This window comes from Coenobita brevimanus, chromosome 16 (assembly GCF_032717465.1).
Source record: "Coenobita brevimanus isolate Jiangsu-jjx chromosome 16, ASM3271746v2, whole genome shotgun sequence".
Taxonomy (NCBI): domain Eukaryota; kingdom Metazoa; phylum Arthropoda; class Malacostraca; order Decapoda; family Coenobitidae; genus Coenobita; species Coenobita brevimanus.
The window spans coordinates 32,700,374-32,719,809 of NC_136969.1; the positions used below are offsets into that span (position 1 = coordinate 32,700,374).

The 19,436-nt window shown below is 44.1% G+C and overlaps 1 protein-coding gene across 1 annotated transcript in view; it reads right to left on the minus strand.

Moving 5' to 3' along the window:
• Positions 1-19,436, minus strand: part of LOC145391043 (uncharacterized) — a 35,329-nt gene that overhangs the window by 4,602 nt on the left and 11,291 nt on the right. The window contains exons 5-9 of the mRNA XM_080265775.1: positions 6,630-6,738; positions 5,749-5,814; positions 3,168-3,335; positions 2,430-2,566; positions 603-748 (exon numbers count right to left, since the gene is read on the minus strand). Coding sequence (XP_080121901.1) covers positions 603-748; positions 2,430-2,566; positions 3,168-3,335; positions 5,749-5,814; positions 6,630-6,738 — 626 coding nt within the window. The remainder of the gene's footprint in view (positions 1-602; positions 749-2,429; positions 2,567-3,167; positions 3,336-5,748; positions 5,815-6,629; positions 6,739-19,436) is intronic.

Sequence of the window (19,436 nt, forward strand, 5' to 3'; positions counted from 1 at the left end):
GTGCATTCATTTTCCAGCCGACCTGTTTCATTCCTCTCAAAGCATCTCGTAAAGGCATTTCGTATATATTAATAACAATCTTCATTTAGTCCCCCTCAAAAAAAAAAAAAAAAAAAAAAAAAATCCTCCAGTTAACGTCATTATTATGATTATATTTCCAATATTAGATGAGTGTGTGAGGAAGAGAGATATGGAAGTCGGTGAGGCTAAGGAACTGACAAAAGATCGACCTGGCTGGATGAATGTTGTGAGAAGAAGTGCATGATCAGGGATTTGGCACCCCTTTTTAACGTGACAGCGTCCGGATTGACTCTATCGGATACGTTTGTATGAAACCACAGAATGAGGTGAATGTTTTTGGCGTATCAGATAGAGTTAGGATTCTGGGGGCTTGAATGTTGTGTGAATGGAAGCGTGGCCCATTGAACTGGTCAAACTTGGGCCGTCTGGACGTTGCCACACTCACCCCGCCCTAGGGTGGGAATGGAGGTCCGGATGATGATGATGATGATGATGATGATATTAGAGCACAATCGTCTTAAAATTATCATTTTGTTTTCCAGCAGTTACGTCTTTATATATCTGTGCAGACTGCAACCCACCACACTGCGGCAAATAGATTTCCCCCGAGTGGCTTGATGTTCCCTGGCTTGGCCGCAGACATGGACGCCACAAAGATGGGCAAGTGGAACGGGTCATCTCGGTAGTAGCCCACGTGGTATTCATTCTCATCACCCGCTATCATCGTCTGGAGATGAGAAATAAAATTAGCTTCTTACAAGAAATGCCGTATATAAAAGTTAAGTACGTAACATAACATTTCAGAATGGTAAGTCTATTAAACACTAATTCGTGTGTGTGTGTGTGTGTGTGTGTGTGTGTGTGTGTGTGTGTGTGTGTGTGTGTGTGTGTGTGTGTGTGTGTGTGTGTGTAACAAAATCCACTGAGCGTAAACTTAGGAGTTTTCAAAGATGAATGGAAAGGATTAAGTTAGGGACATATAAAAAGACAGCCACCTGCGTAAGGGAACACACGAAAGTAGATAATATAACCACTACAATATAAAAGCGTATATGACTGTGGTAGGTCACGTCCTTCATTGGAGAGATGACAGATGGATAACCAGGGTAAGTGAGATGGAATGAGAGGAAAAGGCAGACAGAGAACGAGATGACAGGAAGAGATTCGGAGATAGCAGGGACTGGATGGAACAAACTAACAGCTAATAGGTCAGAGTGGAAAAAGTAGAAGAGGTCTTTGTCCCTGCAGTGGACTGACTCAAGCTGATGAAGATGATGATGATGTGCATTTTAAAAATAAATACTAGGTGTTCCCACTTTACATGAGGGACGGTTTCATGTTTTGGTACTGATATATCTGGGTGGCTCCACTGCCCGGTTATACACATGTCCTTGAACTACTTCTCTGTCCCTTGAAAAGAGGATGGGGGACCTGCAGGAAAAGGGTAATTTAAGTCTGCAGTCCACTAGGTTCACGTTGCGGATGAGGCTAGGGTTCCAACTACTGCTACTGATGCTGAATGATATGATAACCTCTAGTCACCTCTTGAGGATCGAAAGTATGCAAGATCGTTCCTCTGACCACTACGCCACCAGACACCCAGGTAGCTCCAGACAAGGACATTGAAGCCTCAAATCGGGAACCTGAGATTGGTTGGGGTCCCTCCCATCTGATGACTTTTTTTTACTCTTGCTATCTCCAGACGTTTTTATTCAGCTCAGGAGAGACTTTTAAAATTGACTGAGTTAGAGACAGCCTTAATCAACTCCTCCAATACTTGAGATTCTCCCTCAGTTAAAAAGGATCATCTGGCGAAAGCCTGAGTAAAATGAGACAAACTTGTACAACACTGGAGTGATGGGTCCACAACACTATCCATGCCTTTCTTGAAACACTTTGTTGCAATTTCACCCATTTTTGCTGCTTTCCCACATCTCATTTTCGTTTTTTATGCTTATAATAAAAAATGGACCAAAAAAAAAAAAAAAAGAGCCAAATTCAAGATCCATTCATTTCGAGATGTCTGGACACAGTGTTTAAAACATTGGGGGTCATAGGTATAGGGGTAATACAGACCATAGAAGACAGTTCCAGAGTTGACCTGTTGCACATATGACTGAAAGAGTATTGTCAGGGAAATGTATCTTCACCGTAGCCCATTCTGTTCCTCAGGTGTTACAATATTTACCTTTCTCTGTCTTACTCTTATCTTATTTTTACTGTTTTGCTTTTCTTGGCTAATTGTTATTCTGCTTTAATAGGGGGAATAGTGTCACAAAGATGGGAGGTATACGAAAAAAGTCAAAGCTAATTTTGTCCATAAGTAGTTACGTTTAAATCTGCCGAGGTCTGTACGATACGAAATATTCATATACTAAGCTCATGCACCTACTGTATACTAAACACACCATAAATTCAGGCGGGTCATAGTAGTAGCGCCAATGACAGACGTAGCTGGACACTCGGCGGGTCTTGAGCTGCTTTAGTTTACCCGTCAGGACGTCGTAGGGGCCAACCAGGGTCAGACCAGCCTTTTGGAGCGCCTCTGTAGGGGTGTAGGGAGACATTAGCACTGTATGGTTGGAACTTGTTGAGAGAGAGAGAGAGAGAGAGAGAGAGAGAGAGAGAGAGAGAGAGAGAGAGAGAGAGGGTGGATGATAATGATGATGGTGATAATGATGATGATAAGAGCCTGAGGTAACCGTTTCAATTCAGTGCTAAAATTCAAACATCATTGTAGAAGCTTTATGGCAGCCAAAAAGTAAATAAGGAGAGGACAGAGAATGAGGGACTGACTATGATGGTGGGTGTGAGTGGGCTGGGGCGGGTGGGGAAGGGGGAGACCGAGGATGAGACGGAAGGAGGGGATGGTGTGGTATGTGAGGGGATGGTGAGGAGTAAGGGCAGCTTGATGGCTGAAGACAGGGTAGTATGGGGGTGATTTGTGTGTGACCACCCGCGAGATTAAGGCGCTTGGCTTTAAACAGATTGACATGTACTGTACAGTCGCCCCAAGAAGTAGTGACAGAGTATCCAGAAGTTTTCGATCAGTGATAATGCACATACAGTACAGAGTGACCGAAGCATTCTGAAACTCCGCCATCACTTTTTGGAGAGACTGTACAAGAGATATTACGATGCTTTACCTTCTGGCTTCTCATTATTAATTTTTGAACAGCATTCCCACAGGTCAAAGAAGTCTCTGGGCATCTCCAGGAGGAATTTCTGTTCAATGCTGTACTTGATGTTCATCGGTGAGTCCTGTACAATGTAGTCCTGGCCTAGGGTTTCTTCAGGGGCATCGTCGGACTCGTCTGGGGAGGGTAAGAACAAGCAATTTCTTAAAAATGTGAAACGACAGACGGTCTTCGATACCGTACTTTCCTTATTTACGGCAAAAAGAAAGCATGTCAATGTTCAGCAAGTGTTTGATATTATGACAAAGCTATTTTCATACGATATTTCCCTATTTCTAACGCGATGTGATAATATTACGAAAATTAATATCGATATTTTCAATTTCGTTGTAGCCAAAAACTCTCAAGCGGCCAATTTTGAGGATAATAACAGTAAGGGTCGCTTTCTCGTTGGTTCATTCCTTTACTCCAATGACAGGTGGAGAATAGGGATGCTTCCATGCGGTGGTACTCATGTTGCTCGGTGATGGAGCTACCTGGTTATACAAACGTCCCTCAGCTCTCTCCCTCTCCACCAAGAGACGGATGGTGGATTGCCAGGAAAGGGCAACTTCAACCTGCAGTCCACCTGGTTTACGTTTCAAATGAACCCGGGGCTATTATTACTACTACTACCACCACCACAACCACCACCACCACCACCACAACAACAACAACAACAACAAATACCACTACTACTACTATAAATACTACTATTCCCATGACGCGCCTTTTAGTTTCTCCTCGCTATCTTCAGTTGATCTTACTAAGCTTGATTGAAGTTTTTGGGAACAGAGGGGTTAGATACAGCCTTCATTTACCCATTCACCAAACGAGATCTTCCAAACGACTGATCAACCATCTGGAGGTTGCAAGAGTAAAATAATAGAATACGTCGTGGGACTGGAAGGGTTAAGCACTTCTCTCCAATGACGTAGCTTTCATTTCTGGCACCACAATAAGCTTTTACGCAGCTTAGGGGATATTTTTCAAACAGCGGGAGTTACATATTGTCTTCATTAACCCCTTCGCTGTCAGAGGTCTATCCTAAGCTGAATAAAATCTAGAGGTAACAAGAATATAATGGGAGAACACGTCATCAGCTTGAAGGAGTTAAGGAAGCTCCCCAACACCTGTTCCTTAGCTAGTTGTTCCGCGTATTACAGTTTAGAATTATCCTGTAGGATATTGGTGCGTTTCTAGTATCGAGATGGATTGCATAACTAACACAAAGATCATTAAGTCCTTTTTTTACCTTAATGTGGCCCCGGTTTTTGTCCTTTAACAGTATATTCCATGCAGCTGAATGTCAAAAAAGGATAAATGCTACGGCGCTACATCCCTGCCATAGCTCTTCTTCATGAGTAGCAGCATATTTTACAACTGAGCATTCAAGATGGACTGACGGCAATTTTAGGCCAAGTCAGAGTAAAAGGAGTATAACACGCTAGATGCAGAAATAAAGCAGCAAGGTGTAAGAAAGACGGGTAAGAAAGCCTGTCAAGTCTCCCAGTACTGGGGCCTCTGTCACAGTGCACAGTAACTAACACAACAGTAGCCGGTAAACATTAGACACACACACACACAAAAGCCATGTCCATATCTCAGCTTGTTTACTGCATCAACACTCAGACTCTTGTGACTTGCCCTCTGTTTAATCAGATAATAGTTTTTATCTCATTTAAAGCACTCGAGTTAATGCAACCACAAAGGGGTTAATGGGGACAGTACTTATATTATCAGACTCCAATGCCTTACCTTCAACTGGTTAAAACTGTATGACATGTAAGATACCAGAAGCTGACACGACCAGGAGAGTGTCGCTGTGATCTGCCGTCTGTGTGCGTTGCTTCTGCTATACTCATTTCACCTTAACCTGGCCCAGACTTTTGTCCTTTTGCAGTCTATTTCACGGAGTTCCGTGGTAGAATGAGGGAATACTGCGATTCTGCATCCTTTCCATAACACTTCTTCGTGACTGTCATAAGCGTTAATCTATTGCTATGAGTCGAGAAAGAAAGAAGGCAATTTTATGCCTTGTGTGAGTAATGGAAGTAAAATACATGACGATTTTATTATGCATGGTTCTGGACAAGGATGCCTTCATGCAGTGGCACCAACTTAGTTAGGAAACTCTGCTACCTGGTTATACAGATGATCCTCAACTCTCCTCTACCTCGAAAGGAGGGTTGGTGGAATGCTGAAACGTAGCTTTATCCTTCAGCTCACCGGTTTCATGTTTCAAGTGAATCAGAAGCTATACAACTACTACTATTACTACTGCTGTTATGTGTAAGATAATCCTACAATACCATAAATGCTTAAAACTGCCACATTTAAGAACAGATACCCATGGTCACGAGTCAGACTAACCCACCAATCCTACTACAGTACACTTGACTATCAACCGAGCTGATGGAGTTAGGAGTCTTTATCAGGTCAGAACAAACGCGTTATATTGCCAGTACAATCCATTCAAGGAGAAAATATTGGGCTAATAATACTGTGATTAACTAAATAGATAAACACTACAAATAAAGTCTCCTCTTACCGTCTGAATCCACTTTTGTACTGCTGGTTTTGAGAATTTTCGTCCTTAAATATGGTTGACCTTCTTCTGTAAAAGAAAGAACGAATGACATTAATACCATAAAAACAGTGACTTTACAATCACTACATTATGTGATACTTAACCTCGTAATATTTCACCTTTTATTGATTTTCTTGGCTGTATCTTAGCTTGTCTTGATTGCGTTTTACCCTTGTTTTAATTTTGTTTTTACCTTTTCTTGTGCTGCTGGAGAGGTACGCCTTCATGTGGTGGCACCGATAAAACCATGTGGCTAGAGTGCATGGTTGTACAAAGGTCCCTCTCCTACTTTCCTATCACCCAAAGGAGAACAGTGAACTGCAGGATGAGGGCAATTTCGGCCTCCATCCCGCTCGGTGTACGTTTCAGTTGAGTTTGGGGTTGCTACTGCTGCTGCTACTGCTACTAATGCAACTACTACTACTACTACTACTACTACTGTTGCTGCTGCTGTTACTACTTCCAATACTACCACTACATCTACTACTACTAACTTTTCTTGTTATTTCCTCATCCTCTTAGCGTCTCCAAAACACAGTCAGTACTCCATCCATCTTTTGCATTTGTGGCATATGGTTTTATCTGGTGCTATGAATCCATTATCAATTCATTTCATAATCAGCGGTTAGACAGCTTTTGATTTAGTACAGGGGTTCTTATATTGTGTGTTCCAAAGAGGGTTTATATAGGCTGTCATCATCATCATCATCATCATCATCATCAGGAATCTCTCTCACTTAAGAATGGGGTGAGGTAGGGTCCAGACAACAAGGAAACAGAAAGGAAATTTAAGAAAAGAGAAAGTACAAAAGTGAAAGAACCAACACAACTCCTTGGCTCACCTTCCTCAAGCTTCTTCAGTTCCAGCTTAGAGAACCGTTCCTTATCGCTGTGGCTTGTGTCCGCCGGGTTGGTCTCGTCTCTTTTCTGTCTCTTTGCCGCGCCTAGTATCTGAAATAAACAGAGGTGCTAAGTATGGGATGGTAGATGGTATAAACAATGATATGTTCTCTAAGGAATGGTAAGTGGTATGGACAGAGATGCTAAGTAAAGAATGGTTATTGTTGTAGTGCAAACCTAATCTTTTTGATCAAACAGACCCATCAACCGCAGGGAAGTAATTACCCTACGGAGATATCCTGTGCAGTAATTCGATGTTCCCTCACGACTGACAACACCCCCGCCACAGCGAGGCACGGGGATTAGTGTGGAGAGTTGGTTCCTGGATGGACGCTGCATTTGCGTCTCCACTCGCCATCCAGTTAACAGGGGCACCATGAAAGGCTCCACGTCACCCCGTTATTTGGTTATATGGTTACTACCCAGCATTGTATCTGGTTTCGTGAGTTACAGTATAGTACAGGAAACCATTTGACTTGTCACTCGGTGTATAACCACCTGGAGTGAAAAAAAGAGTAATAAATAGTGACAGGAAGGATGGGAGAAATGATAAGAGAAGGGCAGAAACACAAAAATATTGTTGGGCATGAAGGAAGAAGTAGCCAGCACTATATCAAGTGCAGAGATAATGGGCGCCCCCGCCTACCACCAGTAAGGCGTGGTAAATGGTTTAAAGAAAGATGCCACATAAGGTATAATAAATGTTGTAAACAAAGAGATGCTAAATAAGGAATGGTAAATGTCAGTCTTCATATAGTGGTAAAAATGGTGGTTTAGAAACAGCTCTCCCACTAGAAACTCAACTAGGAGTATGTTAGCGGTATCGGGAAGGGATCAGTCTACGGGTATGGTCGTGGGCGGGGCAGCTGGAGTGGGAAATGAATAAAAGATGCAGGTTAGATATTGAAAACACTGGCAGAGACGTTCCCGGAACTCACAAGAAATCACCCGAGGGAGTGGAAGAGGAGAATGAGAGCTTGACATACGGTTGTTTATCGTTAACACAGGTTATGTGTGGTTTTGGACGTCAATTAATTCATATTAACTTCGCAATTTAAGCCTTACATTGTAAACACGTAAGGTCTATGTTCCTGTCATTATTGGATGAACGAAACGAGTCAGGGATCGGCTCTGACGAACCACAAATTCTCTGCTAAAACGAAAATATACCGACCTCTCGTCACAACAGTGACATAATGTCATTATGTATATGACTGAATGTGGGTCAGTCGTATACATAATGACATTGTGTCATTGTTGTGACGAGAGGTCAGTATATTTTCGTTAAAGTAGAGAGTTTGTGGTTCGTCAGAGCGGATCTCTAGTTCGTTTGGTTCATCCAATAATGACAGGAACATAGACCTTACGTGTTTACAATGTAAGGCTTAAATTGCCAAGTTAATATGAATTAACTGACGTCCAAAACCTCACATAACCTGTGTTAACGATAAACAACCGTATGTCCTTGTAACACAAGGTCCAACTTGCAGTGCGTATGTAACGTAACACCTTACAACAAGATGAAATAGTTGGCAGATATACCGAAATATTTTATGTTATTGACTTGCTGATGCTTAGTACAAAGGTGTATGATAATATTAATATGATCAGTGCCTGACGGATCATTTCATCATTATCTTAGTTTATGTTGGTTAGCAACGGGCGGGAGTCGGGGACGAGAGGGTAAAAGAGACGTTTTGTGGAGACAGGAACCCAGAGAGTAGGGTGATGGAGGTGGTAGCCAGAATGGATGAGAAAAGACATCATATCTTTCAACAGATGTTTTTCACTATACTATACTTATTTGTAACATTATAATACATGACATAAGCATATAGACAATAATACATAATACGCTGTAGGTCTTCTTTCATTTTCGAGAGAGAGAGAGAGAGAGAGAGAGAGAGAGAGAGAGAGAGAGAGAGAGAGAGAGAGAGAGAATTTTATTTTCAGACCTGACGCTAGCTGATTCAAATCTGTAAATGAATGAGATTACTAGGTACAGTCGCTTTGTTTTCGCCTGAGGGAACTGGGCTACTCCCCAAATATTGTGATAATTACATGAACTTCGATGAGCTACAGCTATGAGGTAGGAATGGATCTCCTTGGTTATTAGTCAAATCCACCTTCCAATCTGACTACATCTTACCATTATTTGAACTGAAAGGGGCTTGGGACCTCATCAGGTTAGAATAAGCGCGCTTTCAACTATGTTTTTTCTCATCTCAACTTGGCCCAGATTTTCGTTCTTTAGCAACTCATTTCACGTACCCCAATAGCAGAAAAAGAAAATGATATTGTTGTAAATCCTTTCCACAGCGCTTCCTCGTGACTAGTATCGTTTTTGTTTTAATCTACTGTCATCTCTCGGCATTCAGGAAATAAACATGACAATTATTAGACAAGTTAAAATGGAGAAAGCACAGTGGAGGGAGTGGAATCCGGACGCCTGTCAGGGGTGAAGGGAAGTTATGTGCTTTTGTTCGTGGTGGAGGTGGGGATGAGGGAGGGGTAGGGGTAGGGCAGGGGTAGGGTGGTGATGGGAGGTGGGATGGTGGTGGTTGTGGTGGTGGTGGGGGCGAGAGTGGAAGGGAAAGAGCCTACAATGAACGATTACGGGAGGCCTTCATTGCATAGACCATGTACTGCACGGACCACAGTGTTGCACAACCCACGATATTGCACTAACCACTATATTGTACAGACCCCTGCATTGTACAGACTACTACATTGCATACTATACTGCACAGACCATTACATTGCAACTACCGCTGTACAGAACAGACTACTACAGAACACAGACCACAACACTGCACACATCACACTGCCACATCAATACACTGCACACACCACCACACTGAACATACCACTATACTGCACACGCCACTACACAGCACACACCACTACACAGCACACACCACCATACTGAACATACCACTATACTGCACACACCACTACACAGCACACACCACTTCACTACACACGCCACTACAATGCACACACACCACTACACAGCAGAATTACACTATACACACCACTAAACTACACACACCAACTGGGGACCCTCATGTTTATTCTGTTCACATATTTCCCTGAGCACACCTATGAGAAGCACAACACATCATTTACGCCACAGTGGTCGATGTTTTCACCTGTCAGAACTGGACCACTTTACGGCTTGAAGACTCGTACTAAGTCGTGTTTACGTGATATTTGATGGGCTCTGGTTAGGATGTATGAATGAGTCTCCTTGGTTACTGGTCAAATCGATCCTCAAGGCTAACTGCAACTGCGACTGTACAGTATTATAAGTTGCGTAGAAGACTTCGTAGCACCTATTCCCCAGTGATTTATTTTGCATATAATGAACGTTAGCATTTTCTCTTGGGCTATTTACTGTATATCATCGTAATTTCGACATCGATTGCATGAATAGCATCGAGGAGGATACTGAGGTGCAATGAGCGGAATAAATTGCTACGGAAGGGGTTACGAATCTCCAGAGTTACTGAGAATACGCCAATCGATCATCCACTGAGGTGAAAGGGATTAGGAATCTTGGCCAGGTTAAAACAAACGCACTATAATAACTAATACTTGGTCCCGCTGAAGAATTTATTCAGCCTTGTTGTGCCGTTTTGTATTGTTCATTCATCTTAACTAGGAGTAGTAGTAGTAGTAGTAGTAGTAGTAGTAGTAGTAGTAGTAGCAGTAGTAGTAGTGGTAGTAAAAGCAGTAGTAGTAGTAGTAGTAGTAGCAGTAATAGTAAAAGTAGTTCCGTAGTAGTAGTAGTAAAAGTAGTTCCGTAGTAGTAGTAGTAAAAGTAGTTCCGTAGTAGTAGTAGTAGTAGTAAAAGTAGTTCCGTAGTAGTAGTAGTAGAAAGCCGGTGGCCTCCAGGTCCAGTGACTGGAACAAAGGAATTCCAAGACAAATATGTGAGTGATAAGGTAAGGATATGAGTAGAAGAAATACTTTTATTATCCAGCCATACAACAACTGAGCCCCATGCAGCAAACACAGCATTTATTTAATAGTGTAGAATATTAATGGACCTTCGTGATGCGGACTATCCCCGACAAAGAGGTGTTATAACCACTGGAGGATGCTATCAGGGAATCATTCCCCCCATCACTGACCAACGACCACATCCCCACACCAGAAGAGAGGGGTATTCTGGCAATACCAACTAAGATTGGGAGGCCTTATCGTTACAGATCCAGCAGCCATGGCAGTCTCTGAACATAAAAAGTCACTAAGGCTCATCGAATCTTTGTTACAGAAGATGTGGGCTCAAGCTGAGACGAGTAAAATCGACCAAAAAACGGCAGAAAGAAATAAAGGCTCAGATATTCAAGCAACGAGAAGTGAGACAGAAGGAAGAGTTGAAGTACATAATTCAACAACTTAGATCAGGAAAGAAGAACTGAAATGACAAAGGTGGCTGGGGCATCGAATTGGCTGACAACCCTGCCTCTCAAGGCAAAAAGCTTCGACTGGAACAATAAGAATTTAATGACGCTATAGCCTTGAGATATGGGTGGCCAGCAGAATACCTACCTCAGCAGTGTGTTTGTGGCATTGTTTGATGCAAACCATGCCATGATTTACAAGAAGGGAGGCTTTTTGTGCATTCGGCATGAAGAATTATGCAACATCACTGCAAAAATGCTGCAGGAAATTTGCCATAATGTCACCATAGACGCTCAAGACGGTGAGTATTTCATCCACAGAACAGCAAGGCCATCAAAATGCCACTAGAGTGGATGTCAGTGCTCGAGGTTTCAGAACATGCGAGCAGAAGGGTTTCTTGAACATTATTTGATCCTATGACAGCATGTCACCGCGAACTGTCTGTCGAAGTTGCTCACCAGAGGACTGAGCAGGAATAAAACGAACACTATCAAAAAAGAAACCAACATATAGACCACAGCGGATTCATTCTCCTGGCGTTCACATCAGGTGGGATGGACCTACAGTAGAGGCGAGGAGATTCTGCTAGAGACTGGTGGTGGTTCTGTCTATGATGAAGCATCAACCCGGAGTTCTGTTATGGTCTAGAAAAGATGTCAACTGTCATTCCCCCTCGTGAGGTCTGCACTCCTATGCCTCAGGGGCAGAAGAAGCAGTCACGTCTATATGATTATTTTCTACATTTTATTACCATGGAACGAAAATACAGGTGCCCGCTGATCGTGCGGATGGGCTTCTAGAACGACTATACGGCGCAGGTATGCACTCTCTAAGTGATTCTTGTTTTAGATTAGCCTTCCTTCAAACAGGATTTTTACTCAACCTACGAAGGATCCGTAGTCCATTCACTTTAACTTGGCTGAAATTTTAGTCCCTTTGTAGCTTACTTCCCGTACTTCAGTGACAGAATACGACAATACAATGGCTCTGCATTCTTTCCATAGCTCCTCTTCGTGACTCGCGCCATTTTCTAACACTCATCCCTTCCTACACCTCAGCATTCAAGATGAAGAGATGGCAATTTTACGCCAAGTTGAAGTGACCAGTATGTACTGTAATGACGGGCAAAAGTGAAAGCTACATCTAACACACACACACACACACACACACACACACACACACACATACACAATACACAATACACATTCCCCGAGGCATCCATAACATACACAAGGTTTCCAACTCTCTCACTCCCTCTCTCTCTCTCAAGCGTATTCCACCTACCTGCTTTGCGATGCTTATCCTTAATTCATAGGATAGTCTCGCTAATTATAATCAACCCTATAAACACACAATCGTCACTTGCTATAGTTCAACAATTTTCAGTCTTTCCTATGAAAATTCCATGTCAGTTTTTCCATGCTGCATTGTGGTCCTTCTCACTTTTTTCCTGCCAGTTTCAGCTGGAGGGTTTGGTGGGTAGGGGAGAGCCTTCTTACTTTGCTATCCTTACCTTCAACTTATAGAATTAGATACCATAGCGATAGTCGCCTCATCAACAAGCGGCCTCTTTCATTTGTACTCTTTTGCACTCTTCCCTCTTCTTTACTCCCTCCTCCGCATCTTCTCTCCTACATCCTACCCTTCCCTCTCCTCCCTTCGCCCCCCTCTCCCCTCCCATCCCTCCTTCGAGTGTATCTACCTCCCCATCTTCCCCCTCCTTCCCCTACCCCCTTCCCTGTTCATTCTCTCCCTCCCCTGATGGACTGTTCCTCATTTAGTATTCAGGGTTCGAAGAGAGAGAGAGAGAGAGAGAGAGTGTGTGTGTGTGTGTGTGTGTGTGTGTGTGTGTGTGTGTGTGTGTGTGTGTGTGTGTGTGTGTGTGTGTGTGTGTGTGTGTGTGTGTGTGTGTGTGCTTACATGACATTAAGCACATATGCAGGTGAAACTACTATCTTTTTTCTGCAAAAAGATGTGTAAGTTGGTTATCTGTATGTGCGTGTATATGACTTTCCACGCGTACATGTGTGTGCATTTATGTGTGTGTAAGGTATGTCTGTGTCTTATAAAGTTAGTAGTCTTAACATATATGCGCAGGTGTTTCTGTGTATATAAATCCATGTGTGTGTGTGTGTGTGTGTGTGTGTGTGTTTCCTTATATAGAACCTATTTGAGATTCAGCCCCTAACTCTTTCTCCGCAAATGCTTTTACGCAGATCTCTCTCTCTCTCTCTCTCTCTCTCTCTCTCTCTCTCGAACACTGAAATATCCCTTCATATGTTTGGATCCTATCGCTTCATACTGAATTCATACATACACACAGACAAGCACAAACAACCACTACAACACGTTAACTTTCACAGGCATCACTATACTCCTTTTACTCAAACTTGGCCTAAAATTGCTATCTATGCTTACTGAATTCTAAGCGAGATTAACACTATAATATAGCGCTAGATTTCTGCATTCAAGCAAAAGACTAATGCTGCAACACTGCCCTAGTCATCAAGAAGTGCTATGGAAAGGAATTTGAATCGTATCATTGGTAGGTTATCTGGTATCATATTCATGTGTTAATCTATTGTTAAAATCCAGCATTCACGGTGGATAGACTGCAATTTTAGGCCAAGTAAGAGTGAAAGGAGTTTAGTTGTGAGCGGATTAATTATTTTAGTCTATCTAACCCTTGCAGTCCGACGTCTCCCCTATTTCACACACACACACACACACACACACACACACACACAATCTTAAACTGGCAAGAAAATATGCTGGGTTTTAACAACTGAATAACACTGGAACATGATGCTAGTCAGGAATAGGTGCCACTGAAAAGATCTAGGGCCGTGGTACTGTCTTTTTCTGCCACAGAGCTGCATGGAAATAAGCTGCAGAAGGACGAAAATCCATCCATCTGTCTATTCATTTATCTATCTATCTATCTAACTGTTTATCTGTGTTTCTGTCTATCTATCTATCTATCTATCTGTGTTTGTCTCTACAGCCAGTCACTTTAATTCCGGTAGGGGTGGCCACAAACGGTATCGCTTCCATGTTATTCTGTCCTCCGCTATAGTGCTGCCCTGCCTCCAGCTCACATCCCCCTCACTATACCGCTTCACCCCATCCCTCCAGCTCATCCTCCGTCTCCCCATTTCCTTCTCATCTTTCTCCTCACGTACATTCTCCTTGTTTATCGCTCTCCTCGCATAGCCAAGGCTGGGGTTAATATTCTCTACCTTCACAAGTCATTCTCCTCGAAACTGCCCCCCCCTCCTCATCACCACCACAACTCCTTCCCTCCACCACTACTCCTTCCCCCCACCACTGTTCCTTCCTCCATCATTACTCTTTCCCTCCACCACTCCTCTTTCCTCCCACCACTACTCCTTCCCCCACCACTGTTACTCCACCATTACTCCTTCCCTCCACCACTCCTATTCCCCTCTACCACTACTCCTTCCCTCCATCACTACCTCTTTCCACCACCACTACTTCCTTCACCACTACTCCTTCCTCCATCACCACTCCTTCCCCCTACCTCTATTCATTCCCCCCTACACTGCTTCATTAACCCACCACTACCTCCCAGACCACTGCTGCTTCCCCCACCACTGCATCTCCCCACCATTACTACCTCTTACGACTGTTCCTTCCCCTCACTACTACGCCTTCCCTCCATCCCTACTCTTTCCCCCACCGCATCTTCCCCACCAACCAGTATTTCTCCCCCTACCACTACTTCTCCACCCCACCACTGTTCCTTCATCCCCCCTCCCAAACCTCCACTATGTCATACTGGATAAGCCTCCTTGACCTTACCCCTCCTCTTCCCCCTCCCCCCCACACATCGCCTTTCAAATCCTATACCCCCCTACCCAACCACGATACTTCCTTCCACTACTACCGCCACTACTACCGCTACCCACCCACCTTCACACCGCCACCACCATTAACAACCCCCTACCCAACCACAATACTCATACTCCCACCACCACCACTGTCACCCCCTACCCATCACCACCCACCACCCTCGCCACCCCTACCACTCCTTTCCACTGTCTCAGCCACAACTCCACTTCACCACTCATACCCCCACCCTCACCCTCCACCCTAACCACCCCCACCCCATCTCTCCCCACCATAAAAAATGTTATTCCTTTGCTCCTACCCCCACCTTACCGCTACTCCCCCTAAGCACTGTCATAGCATTCCATCATCATTTTTAATAGTGTGCCTGTTGGACGAGAAATGGTTTGGCCAAGAAGGAGTAGTGGGTGAAACAGGGACTCACTATATCCTTCCTCCCCATCACGACCCCCTCCTAACCCTCTTCCCCCACTCCAGCCTTAATACCCCTACCCCCTCCTAGCCCTCCATCATCCCTGCTACGCCCCCCTCCACATCCTTACTCCTACCAACGGCTCCTCTCCTACATATTCCCTTACGGCTCCCATTCACACCCCTACCCCATCCCCCAACTTCCATATACATCTCTCCCCACACCCACAAGTCCCTACCCCCACCCCCATCATCTCCCCCGTCCTCACCACCACCTATGCCTCCGCCACACGCTTACCCCGACCTATCCCTCCCATATCCACATCTACTGTATACTTCCTCTGCCTCTGCCTCATTTATCCCTCCCCCTATCTACCCCTTCCCCACCCTCAGCTACCCCTTCCCTACCCCGACCTATCCCTCCTCCACCTCACCCACATCTCCTCCGCATCCCTACCCTCACTTAGCCACACCTACCACCACCTACGCCTTTCCACATTCTCGTACCCCCACCCCACCTACCCCCCTCAACCCTTGGCTACATCCGCCACACCCCTCCCCTCACCAGCTATCTACCCACCAAATTTGGTTCAAATTTCTCTTTTAGTATTTGAGTAATCCTGCTAACAGACAGACAGACAACCAACTAAACAGACAGAGATGAAAACATACTCTTCCTTGTCGGAGAGAATAATGATGAGAAAACCTAACCCACTATGAAGAGTGGTTTGGAAATTACCTTGCCCTTGTCGGAGAGATGCGCCCTAGTCTTGTTTTTGTTTTTTTCTTGGAGGGAACAATCTTGCTTGCCCCCTGGCCTTGGGTTCCTTCTTCTTTGGATAAAAAAAAAACCGGGTGATTTTTTCTCGAAACGACGGGAAAATTCTACATTCACTTTCTCTTTTCCTTCCTGCAAATCTGCCCAACTCCATAAGATTTTTCCTCTCGAAACTAATATTTGTGGGAAGAAGAGAAAACATGAAAAAAAAACTCTATTCTCGTCCTTCCCTTGTCCTTCGTATACAGTAAGGACAAATCATGGTTGCGTCAGGGGGTCGACCGTAAATATCTTCAAAAAATTCCCCCAGTGGACTTAAATGTTACGAAGTTGGAAAGGATGTCGGCTGCCTCGTTATACTGATTTGTGAAGGTGACTATACCAATGATTTTTTTGTTTTGTTTTTTGAGGGGGGTGATAATCTTGCATAGGATATATATATATTTTTTTTATCTTAGTCTCTCCCACTAAGGTACTGTTGGTATAGAGAGAGAGAGAGAGAGAGAGAGAGAGAGAGAGAGAGTGCTGTCTCATACCACACCAGGAAAAATTTCGTTTTTTCTGGTTCTCCTGCGCTGAGTTTAGGTGTGAAGTCTTGAATGAGATGGTGGAAGAGGAATGGGTTTCACTAGAATAACATGCACAGGGTAAGTCGAGCACTGTCTGTATTGTAGCCTAATACGTAAACTCCTGCTCCTGTTTGTCTTTCACCATGTAACCTCCTGCTCTTGTTTGTTTGTCATTATGTAAACTCCTGATCCTACTTGTATATCATTATGTAAATCCTCATCCTACTCGCCTATCATGTAAACTCCTGATCCTTCTCGGCTATCATTACGTAAACTCCTGATCATATTTGTCTATCATCGTGTAAACTAATCTATATATCGTCAGACGCCATATTCCCTTAAGGAGTGGCCACAAACGAATCGCCTCCATGTCACCCCGTCCTCCGCTAACAGGTTGCCCTCTCTCCAACTCACGCCTCCTCTCTCCACCTCACAATTCTCTCCAGCTCACTCTCCCCTCTCTCCACACCATCCTCTCCCCAACTCAAACCTCATCTCTCCACCCCAACCTCTCTCCAGCTCATTCCCCCCTCTCTCCAACTCTCTCTCTCCACCCCATCCTCTCTCCAACTCACTCACTCTCTCTCCATCCATCCCTCCTTCTTATCCTCGGTCTTAAGCAAAATACTATCTATCTATCTATTGCCAGACGCCTTAATCCCGTACGAGGGTGGCTACAAACAAATCGCCTCCATGTCGCCCTGTCCCCCGCCATTTCATTGCCCTGCTTCCAGCTCACACCCTCCTGTCTCATATACCTCTCCACTCCATCCCTCCATCTCATCCTTGGCCTCCCCCTCCCTCTCCCCTCCTCCACCTCACTCACATACACTCTCCTCGTCAGTCTCTCACTCTCCAGCCTCTCCACATGTCCAAACCACCTCATTGTGTTTCTCCTAACGCTTCCTATCACATCCACACCACAACGCTCCTTCACCACCACCATAAAAGTGTTCTTAGGCTGTGGGTTGTGAGTGATACGGCAGGATATGAAGCACATGACTAGAGGATGAGTGTTGTTCTTGCAGCCTGCTTGTCATGGAGTCGTATTCCCGTTGGTTATGGATGCTCCCTAACACCTCTTCCTTACCGATTTATTTTTAGATACAGCTGGCTAATACCATTTTGTACCTTATTTATGCAGATTATGGTTATATTAGAATGATTTTAGTAACACAGAAGAGGTATAATAAGCAAAATAAATCGCTTAAAAAAGAGGTGTTAGGGAATTTTAACTGACGAGAATATGGGCCATCATGTGTGTATCCGGTCTCGGGATTTCCCTTTGGAGCGGAGATGCAGCTGAACAAAGGGAGTCACGTCTGTTCAAGCGAGTCAGGTCTGTGTGCAACTATTTGTAGCTGTACCCTTTTTACTCTAACTTGGCCTAGAACTGCCGTCTCTCCACCTTGACGACTGACTTGTACGAACAGATTGACATTAGAGTATGGTGCTAGTTACGAAGCAGCGCAATGGAAAGGATGTAGAGCCGTGGCACATCTTTTTCCGCCACTGAGGTACGCACTGCAAAGAGACGAGAACCTGGGCCAAGTTAGGGTCAGAACGGTGTAGCGAGTGGTATGGTAGGGGTCTGCTGGTGCCATGTGAGACAGAAATGGATGGTGGAAATGAGTCTCTGATGCTGAGGAGGCAAATTATGCTAAAGAAATGAGCCAGCGCCATTTGAAGTATTCATTCATTCATTCATTGCCAGACGCCATGTATCCCAAACGGGGTGGTCAAGGGCTTAGAGTTAACTGTTTTTACAGGGAGGGGCACTAATCCTCCACCAACCCCACTTGACACGTAGGGAGAACGTAACTATGTCTAAAATGGGCAGGAGATTTTTTAAGTTCTAGGCGCCCGGCATGATGTTTGACCTCGCGTGAATAGCCTGAAATTGTTGTCATCTCCTTATTCTCCATGATCTCTTTGTGGTTCAGTTGTTTAGGTAGGAACATATGTGGCATGGGAGAAAATTATTCGATGAAGGACCATAATAAAAGAGAACAGTCATCAAAGTGATGTCAAAATAAACGAGAACAGCAATCAAAGAGGGAACAAATTAAACGAGAACAGCAATCAAAGAGGGAACAAAATAAACGAGAACAGTAATCAAAGAGGGAACAAAATAAACGAGAACAGCAATCAAAGAGGGAACAAAATAAACGAGAACAGTAATCAAAGAGAGAACAAAATAAACGAGAACAGCAATCAAAGAGAAGTCAAGATAAACGTGACCAATAACAAAGAGGGATCAGACTATATGAAAGCAGTAATCAAAGAGGGATAAAAATAAACGAGAACAGTAATCAATAAGAGCTCCATATAAACGAGGTGGAGGGGGAGGGGAGAGGGAGGGGAAGGCCGAGGATGAGATGGAGGGATGGAGTGGAGAGGTATGTGAGACAGGGGTGTGTGAGCTGGGAGCGGGGCAGTAGAGTGGCATTGGACAGGGCGATGTGGAGGCGATTTGTTTGTGGCCATCCCTTACGGGACTGAGGCGTCCGGCAATAGATAGACAGATAGACAGTAATCAAAGAAGGATCAGAAGAAAAGAGACTAGTCATCAAAGAGAGAAAAATAACGGGTTGTACAAGAGTTTTAGCTTGGGTATGGTCGGGCCAACAGGTACAAAAGCGACTACTTTCATGCACTGTATCATCATTATAAACTATAATAATAATAATAATAATAATAATAATAATAAT